The 9,943-nt window shown below is 37.6% G+C and overlaps 1 protein-coding gene across 1 annotated transcript; it reads left to right on the top strand.

The window, feature by feature from the left end:
* The first annotated feature begins 558 nt into the window (after nucleotides 1–558).
* Nucleotides 559–8,438, top strand: LOC100498068 (thioredoxin). The gene is made up of 5 exons (XM_002940260.3): nucleotides 559–655; nucleotides 4,539–4,643; nucleotides 5,642–5,701; nucleotides 6,378–6,443; nucleotides 6,957–8,438. Exons 1-5 carry the CDS (start codon nucleotides 632–634, stop codon nucleotides 7,017–7,019), a joined length of 318 nt encoding a protein of 105 aa, XP_002940306.1. The 5' UTR covers nucleotides 559–631; the 3' UTR covers nucleotides 7,020–8,438.
* The last annotated feature ends 1,505 nt before the right edge of the window (nucleotides 8,439–9,943 follow it).

Here is a 9,943-nt window from a genome sequence, read left to right as displayed (position 1 = left end):
TTCAATTAAGGATATAATTGGCTGCATATTTTGACATCTTAAGTGCATAATCTTAAATTTATCAACACTGAATTTCATCTGCTTCCCTGAGTGCCAGTTTGTCCAGATCCTGATACAAGGATGGCACATCCTAGATAGGCCGCATTGTTTATTGTCATAACAGATACGTTTCTTACAATACTCACTCCCAAGTCATTAATTAACAAATTAAATAAAAATACACCCAACCCTGGAAAATTACTGTGGATGCCCAGGTTTCCAAAACTTTAAATATACATGAAAATTTGGTGTTTTAACTCAAAATTCCTTAATATTGTAAAAAGCAAATCAAGCCCAGAATGTTCAGAATATAGGCATTATGTTACCATGCCCACATCTGTAGTATTGCCAAGCTTGAATTTTTTATTCCTTCGTTTGGGTGTGTTCAACTCATCTAAAAAAAACCACTCTAGATCAATTTACTGAGAACTTACCTACACCCTTAACTTCAGGCACATGTCACATACTAAGGAAGATGGAACTAAACAAATTAGGCAGTTAGTCACCGAAGCCCCACCTCCACAGTTTCTATATATTAAAGACCAAAAGGCTGAGCACTGAACTCTGCAAAAGTGATCAAAGTGACGTGAAGATGGTTAGGTACCTTAAAAACATGGTAAGTATACCTTATTTGCCAAATACAGGTCCCCTCTGTATCCTTGCTATCATTTTGTTACTCATATTAAAGGGGTTGATTAAATTTTAAACTGACATTTAATTTATTGATATGATGTAGAAATTAATATTTTGAAACAATTTGCAGTTGGTCTTCATTTTATTGTGATTTTTTTTATTATTATTATTATTATTATTATTATTATTATTATTATTATTATTATTTAGCTTTTTGTTCAGAATCTGGTTTCTTGGGTCCAGTCAGCAACCAGGTAGTGGTTTGAATAAAATAGTTGACTATGAATAGAACAGGGAATGAATAAAAAGATAAGTAATAAAAAGGAACAATACAAATACGATTGCAGCCTACTAAGCAATAGATTTCTGGCTGCAGGGTTAGGGAGTCCATTTGAAATCTGTAAAGAGGCAGAAGCAGAAACAATATAATTCAAAATCTAAAAAATGAAGACCAGTTGAAGAGTTTCTTGGAATAGCACATTCTATAAAATACTGAATGTTCAATGCAACTTGGTACACTAGAGCAGACCCTATGCCCTGTAGAATAATTTGCCCAAATCTTATTGATAAGTAGAAGGGCTTATCATTGGTCTGGCTCAGATTTTGTTCTGGGGTGCTGATTGTTGACCTATATCATTACCTGTCATCTGTTCCAGGCTGGTCAACCATGGGACACTTGCAATTTGCAGTAGAAATACCACAGTCTTTGGCAGCTAAAGTTATACTTATATATATATATATATTTTTATGGTGCATTAAACTCCTGGTGACAACAAATGTGTCTGTCATGAAATGCTGGTGCACTGATTGTTACTTTACAATTGCTGCTGCCATTCCAACTAGGCAAAAGGGTGTTGTGTATTTGTTAAATGGGAGTAGTACTTGGGGGCAAGGTAATTTGAGCAATGTGAGCATGGCTAAGAACCAGAATTTGATTATGTTCCTCTTTCCATATTTTACATATTGGGAGGTATGTCACATTGGCGGATTTATGACATTTCTTCACTGTTATGTTATTTAAATGATTAATTGTTTATTAAAATGCTTAAACTAGACAGAAACCAAGGAGGTACCTGCCCTGAATACACTATGAGAAGGGCTGCTTTATTTCCCTGTTGTCTTCCCTGTGGGTAATTCCCTATGTTGTAAAACAATAGTGTTGTGTATCCTAGTAGCATTTTATAAATAAAGTTAGACATACTGTACATGTCTACATGACAAGACTCTATTTTATTTAATTAGGTGATTGAGTGAGGAAAGGAGGAAAAATAGTTTGGAGAGTAGGCCCATGGTCTAAGAAGGTTTTCTGGTGGGCCCCTGGGGTCCCAGTTTGACACTGGCTCCTACAGACTACTCTTTTACTATAAGTCCTAAGACGTTGTGTAGGTATATGGCAATCTAATTTATTCTAAATGTATTGAGTTTCTTTGGCTATTGTGACATATTCAACAACTGAAATAAAGGTATTTTGAAGTTTAAATAATAATATAATTTATGTGGCCTTTATATATTCCTTGAGTGCCCTTTTTTAAAAAAAAAATAAATTCTATGGATTTCTGCATCCCTAGCTGAGGCTTTGGGTCTGGTGCACCTGAACAATATCTCTAACATGGTGAGCATTCTACCTCTGAATGTGTTTCCATTTCCTGGTTTAGGTTAAATGCTAGAAACTTTAGGACCCAGGTACACAGCTGTCAAGTTTAAAGTAGGGGGAAACGGAAGAATGGCAGCACACTGCATTTACTGTTATGAGAAATGGAATTATGGAGCACTTGAAAGCATGCTTTGATGCACATTTTACTAACTAACTATCTGGCACTGATTTTTGCTTCTGAGCAAAAGGCGGGATGCCACGAAATGCTTAAAGTATAGGTCCTTTGGGATGTAACATGTGCCTTTTACTACTGATGGAATAAAGATTGATTTTTTATTTTTATCCTCGTGGTGCTCCGCAATTCTTTCTTTGTAAAGTTGTTGCTTTAGTCACTTTAATATGTAATGAAATTGATATACTCAATAAACAAATTTTGAACTGATGAGTTAGAGTTTCATATACTGGCCTGTACAATTGTGTGGGTTAATTTACAGATCATTTGGTCAAATAAAAGGTTGTCCAAGTCTGCTTTTGATGTTTAAAATTATAGGTGCACTTGACGCTCAGTACGAGATTCTCACAGAGGACTTTCATAATTGTATTAGGGTACAAGACAAGCCTCCTGTCCTCTATTTAATATGAATAAAATCAGTTTACAGCCTACAAACATGCTGTCTGTCAACCCACTAGATGGAAAAGCAGGTAGACAGCACTATTTCATTCTAAGACAATATTCAGGTGGAATTTTCTCTCTCTTTTTTTATTATTTCATGATTTTAATACTAATGCGTTAAAGGGCAGTTCATCCTTCAATTTTAATATAATGTAGACATTGGTATTCCAAATACACTCTGGAAAGAACTACAAAAAATGTTGACCAACCAAAACAAATTTAAACAAGTTTGAATAACAGACTGGAAGGTGACTGAGCAAAACGCTAAATGAAAAATAATGATAAATCTAAAATATCTCAGCCAGTCTTACTTCTGGTTGCTATTTCACATTAGGCAATGACACACAGCACACGGGACATTTTGTTGCCTGCAATAAATCTTGGCTACCACAGACAACGTCTCTTGTTTCTTTCCCACTGGCTAAAATGCATATCACTGGTGGGGAAAAATACGCAACTTGGGTTTGCAAAACTGCCGTGCTGCATATGTATTCCCTCAAGCAAGTTACATTATTGCTGGTCTCCTTGTGTGTCATTGCCAATATGGACTGAAATCTGAGGCCCCAAGCATTGCAGATAATAGATCCCCTACCTGTACATGGTTTTCATTTTATATGTGTTGTTCTTTGAATTATTAACTTTTTATTTAGCAGGTTTCCAGTTTGGAATTTTAGCAGCTTACCTGGTTGCTAGGACCCAAATTACACTGACAATTAGGCAGTTATGTTAATGAGAGACTGGAAAATGAATAGGAGCAATTATTTTTTAGATGTGGGGATCAGTGATCCCCATTTGAAAGCTGGAAAGAGTCATAAGTAGAAGGCAAATAAGAAAAATAAAAAATACAGGCAGTTGAAAGGTTGCAGCATACTAAACGTTCATTTATAGGTGAACCACTCATTTAATGAGAGGTGGGCAGGGTAAAGCATGTAGGTCAAAGGAAATGAAACCTTTTGTGTTTAAACAGATACAGTAAACAAAAGCATATTGTGGTTGTCTGTCTGTGCATTAATGTTTTTCGAGGAATACTCACACCTCACAGATTTTAAAAGGATTGTGTCAGCATGCCTATCAGGTCTTTGCCCTGCCCCCCAAGCTGATGGCATTCTTAAGCCATGGGCACACAGAGTGTTTGCTCTGATTCTCTCTGCTTGCATTTTGTTTGCAGGCTGAAAGAAGAAGGTCCACTCTCTTCTGCATCCCTATGTACCTGCATCAAAAGTGCAGCTTCTGCTTAAATGTAGGTACGCGCAGCAGAGGTTGGGCCAAAAAATGCAAAGCAGGTTCTTTTGGGCAGACTCTCACTCCATGTACCTGCTCTATATGCCCATGGCCTTAGAACAGCAGTAGAGGTGTTGTTAGTATAGTTAGTAAAGTAAGGGGTTGGGAGGGTGCAGGGTGTTAGCTTTAGAAGATTAAGTTAATGCCAGGTGCTGTAGCTTTTTTAAGACATAATGAAAAGCTCCAGCTAAAATCTGGACTGTATCACTACCCTTCTAATGCCTTACTTTCTGTAATTGTGTATTAAAAACAGCTTATTTCAAATGTTAGTGCATTTCTGTATGAGTTAAATAAGGAAAAATATTTCTCCACCAACAGGAAGAATTGCAATATGCACTGCAACAAGCTGGTCCGAAACTTTTAGTTGTCAAGTTTTTTGCATCATGGTGTGGCAACTGTAGAAGGATTGCCCCAGAATTTGAAGTAAGTGGTTTAAAATGTGTTTGTGTTTTTGTGTGTGTGTGCATACATTTAATTTACAAAATCAGAAAACGCTGCTTTTTTAAGAGGACTTTTCTGCCATTGGAATAAGTTCCAAAATTGTTTGGTCCAACAGCAACTGGTGTCTTGGGTGCAATTCCAGAGTCAAGCATAGGTGTTTTTCTGGTATAAGCCTCCACTCCCTTCATGGAGCGAAATGTGTTTAACCATGCCCATTTTGTGACCACGCCCCCTATTTAAAGTTTGAACACATCTATGGGGGTTTTGGGGTCATTTATGTACAAAAAAATGGATAATGCTTCATGGGGTCATTTACATGTTATTACAGTTTTGCTAATGCAAGTGAAATTGCCCTTTAAGCTGCGAGTCTCAGTTCCCCCAAATACAATTGTATCTAAGTGCATGTGTGGCTTGTTAACTTTCTGGGTTTTCTGCCAAAAGCTCACTTATTTAATTAAGTGTGAGAAACAATGTATCTAAGTGCAGGTGATGTTTGTTAAGATTTCTGGGCTCTCTAGCAAAAGCTATTTTTTAATTAAGTTTATCTTTTTTCACATTCAGTGCAGGAGATCAAAGGGAAATTAGGGACTTTTCAGTAAGAATCCAGGTCTAAGGGAAAATCGGGACAGTTGGAAGGTATGCTTAATGTAATCACCTGACAAAAGTCAGCACTGGTCAGGACACAGTATCCTAAAAGCATACTGTATGTACTGTATTTCCTGGTTTCTTGCCCCTAACAAGCACTTACTAAGCTTTTCAAGTGATTTACAATAATATTCCATTGAATCTGCTCTGGGCCACTTTGAAGCTTTTTTGTTTTTAGGGCTGCTAAAAGAATTGGGCATTTAACTGACCTGAAGTAGGCCATAACCCTAATAAAGCTAATTTGTAGGAAGATACAGTCTATCTATATATATCATGGACACGTGCAGTTCAGCTTATTTTCTGGTGCAAACTATTTTTAATTTGTTTTCTTACAGAAGCTAAGTGGTGATTATCCCAACATTTTGTTGTGCCAGGTAGATGTGGATAATGCATCAGTAAGTTATTATTGTTTTGTATGTACTTTCAAGAAATGTTTTTGTTGCAGAATACATTGGGAATAATGTCCCCTACTGTAAAGTATTATGATATTAGAAGCAGACAGTTTATAATTCAGTGCATGTTGTCAGTATTACATACTTATGTGTTGAAGAGTTGAACTGAAATAAAATACCTTTGCCATGTAAGAAGGTGGTTTCTAAATGATCACTTTGCATATGTCTGCAATTGAGAAAAATGAGCTGCCAAAGCCTACTGTATATTAAACAATATTATTATACATTTAATTAACCAGGAACCTTAAAGGGAAACTACAAGCTAATGTAGTCAATAAGCAACAGTCACTATATGCTTATATGCTAAACACTAAATATATTGGTATATATATATATCAATAACATAATTCATGTTTAAATAACGTTATTAGAAATAAACGGTACAACATATAATTACTTTGTTTGCAACTTTGTGCATTTTATTATACTTGGTCATGAATCCTACTGGCAAACCATAATATCCTTGTAAATTACATTGTACATGTAATGGTAATTATTGCATATACTGCATAAATAGCTACATTTAATTGGACATAAAACATAAACTGAAAAACTGTTTTTATACAGAACAACTTGTCCTCCCCTTCTTTCCTATGACTGTGTTCTTGTTTCTTCTCAGATACTGGCTCAACAGTTTCAAATTCGCTCCGTGCCAACATTCTTTTTCTACAAGGATCAAAATAAGGTATGCTACAACAGAGCTCATTTACTAATATGGTTCCCCAGTGTTTTGGCCCCTATAAAGCCTTTGTCGTATGCTGTACAACAGTCTCAGATTCAGATGTAGGTGTTCCCCCATTATACTGTAGCTGAAAGTGTTGCAAAAACTGTGCTAGAATATTAAACTGAACATCCAAATTACTGAGATGATATAAAAACAATTATCAATACAATCCCACTGTATTTGTAATGTTTTTATTAAGTTCAGTGTCATCCGTGCAGTAAGGCAAGATGAAAGCATTGCTGTGGGCAGCAGACTACACATGTTACCAGGATGCCAAGGTGGCAAGAAGCCACTGGAAATTTGTCTCTTTTTGTGCAGATTGCAGTTGCTTTCTGCTTAGTAAACAGCCCCCGGGTTGCCACCTTAGGTGGCAAATAGAGTTTAAAATCCTCCGAGCACAATTTTTTTATGCCAACTCTAATACTGTTCTTTAGAAGATGCAAAAAATAATCAATTTTTTTTTCTCCCCCTCAGATTGAAGCGTTCAGTGGCGCTGACGTACCGAAACTAAGAGGAACAGTCGATAGGTTATGCTAAATCACCATTGTTTATAGAACTACGTGTAGCCAAATATAATGACTATTTCTTTTTCTATTATTCTCAGGAAACATTTGACTTCTTATTTAAAATAAATTGGGCCCTATGTGATCTGTTGTACAGGTAAGGGATTTGTTATCCGGAAACCCATTATCCAGAAACCCATAACCCTTTATGGGAAGGCCATCTGCTATAGACTCCATTTTAATCAAATTATTTAGATTTTTAGAAATGATTTTCTATTTCTCTGTAATAATAAAACAGTACCCTGTACTTGATCCCAACTAAGATATAATTAATCCTTATTGGATACAAAACAATCCTATTGGGTTTAAATCATTTTTAATAGCACTTAAGGTATAGGGATCCAAATTATGGTAAGGTCCTGAGCATTCTGAATAACAGGTCCCATACCTTTACTACTTTTTGTACCATGGGTCAGCTTATCATGCTGTGTAAAATACACAAAACATCACTGTTTAATTGGCAGGCATCGACATGTAAGATAAAATACACATGGATGCAAATGTTTCAAAGAGATCTGGGAGACTAAACTCTAGAGTGACTGTATCACATTGGATTGGTGAAAAGGAAAATTTACCAGATACAGTGCAATATACATATGGGATAATTAGTAGGTTACAAACTTTGCCTAGTAAACCAACTGATCACATCTTTGCAATATGAATATCAAGGTTGATGCAAGGGAGCAGTGGCATAACTAGATGTTACTGGGCACGACAGCAAATTCAATTTAGGGCACAAAATATTGTTAAGTTAACCAATTCTCCCAAGATATATTGAAGTTGCTCATTAATTAGGGCCTTATTGGGCCCCCTACACTCCTGGGCCCTCTGTAGTTACGCCCCTGCAGAGGAGTTCCTGCCATGAGGCAAGGTAAGAAACTGCTTAGGCAGCAACACCCCACAAGTTACCAGGTGCCCTTGCTATTACCAGGTATCTGGTAACTTTAAGAACAAAATTTCCAGTTATTAAATGGACTTTGCACTAGGGATGCACCCGAACCCCCTACTGGAAAGGTAAGCACAGGTGAGGGGGGGGGGACATCACAAAAGCCACCTCAGGGTGGCAGAGGGGCAAGAGTTGCCTGGGATGCACAAATTTAATATGATAGGAACAATACTTCACATACTGGGTCAGTTACTTAATGTGAAGCCAGCAAAATACTTGAGAGTTTACTGGATCTTAAAGTCACACAACTACTTGAGAAACAACTAAGACACAAATGCAGATGGAGTAATGCAATTGCTAATGTGACAACCCATGTAAAGTCATTCACAGTTTTAGCTTCTTTATTTTCTCCCTACTGTAATCTTTCCTTGTAACATTACTAGCACAGAAATCAGCAATATATTGTTCTCTTTAGATTGTGATTAAACAAATATAGGTGCAAACTGTTGCTTGTATTTTTCTCTGAATATCACTTAATTTTTATGATTTCTGATCATTTACCTTCTTCTGGGAATGTACTGAATACAGGATCTGGTTTCGGATTTAGTGTAATCCAAGCACTTTTTGCATAATTTAGATACTGCCAAATCCTTAGTGCTAAACCAGCTTGATAATTCAATTATGGAATCATTCACTACACCTTAGGCCTTTACCTGCAGTTTTGGTCTTAACATAGACCTAAAAAGTTGAAACTACAGTTCTGTAAAGCCAGTTACACTTCCTGTTAAGGGGAGAGTTTCTGCAGGGGGCCACACTTTGGTACAGTGGTGTAACTACTCCACACTGGGTCCCCTGCCAAAGAATATGTGGAGGGGTCCTGCACACACAACAAGAGCAACCTGCCCCTTGTAAGCTCTAAATATCAAAAGGTTCTTTATTTCTTGAGACAGGGTGGTCTTACCGAGGCAGTACCTTTAAATACGAAAGCTAGGTATCTGATATCTGATATAAGGCCAATGGTGCAATGGGAAATTATTAGAATTTTCCTACCCATCTCTTTGCAGTTTCATGGGCTTAGGGAAAAAGTGCTCAATAGTGTGCCCCATTCCTTTAAATCACAATCACCTAAAAGCACTGGTGAACTTTTTTGAAAATGTTCAAAGATGTGCAGTGATCACTTTTAGGCAGAGTATGGCACATACAGGCAGCATAGGGCAGGCAGAGTATGGCACACATGGGCAGCATAGGGCAGGGTGTGCCATACTCTGCCTGCCCAATGCTGCCTTTGTGTGCCATACTCTGCCTGCCCTACCCTGCCTGTATGTGTCATACTCTGCCTGCCCTATACTGCCTGCGTGTGCCATACTCTGCCGGCTCTATACTGCCTGTGTGTGCCATACTCTGCCTGCCCTATACTGCCTGTGTGTGCCATAATCTGCCTACCCTATACTGCCTGTGTGTGCCATACTCTGCCTGCCCTATACTGCCTGTGTGCGCCATACTCTGCCTGCCCTATACTCCATAGTCTACCTGCCCTAGCCTGCCTGTGTATAATTATATGCTGGGTGTTGCTGTGCTACCCACAGGAGAGGCATATGGATTTAAGGGTGTGGCTTAGTATGACATAATAAACATATGAATGAAGGCTGATATCCCTGCAGTGAGCACCAACTATTTGTTTTTTTCTGTGCTACCACCATTAATATGGGTATGGTCTTAAAATCTCTTTTAATAACATGGGTGTGGTTTGAAGTGGGTGTGGTTTAAAAAGGTGAGTGGTCAAAACTAGCTTCCATTATTGGCCCTCCACCACGTAGGCCAGTAATATTCCGGCCCTCAGTACCACAGAAGTTGGACAGCACTGTTCTAGACTAATACTGAGACGTAAAAAAACAATATCCGGTTGCATCTGAGAGAGTTAAGAGGAGAGGGTGGAAGAATATATGGTATCAACAAAATACACCGTTGCCCCAAAATCTGAATTGTCCATCATGATGCCAGACATATGTCTA

Source organism: Xenopus tropicalis, chromosome 1 (genome assembly GCF_000004195.4).
Source record: "Xenopus tropicalis strain Nigerian chromosome 1, UCB_Xtro_10.0, whole genome shotgun sequence".
Taxonomy (NCBI): Eukaryota; Metazoa; Chordata; class Amphibia; order Anura; family Pipidae; genus Xenopus; species Xenopus tropicalis.
Note: the sequence above shows the minus strand (reverse complement) of the source record. Positions and strands in the feature narration are given on the sequence as shown.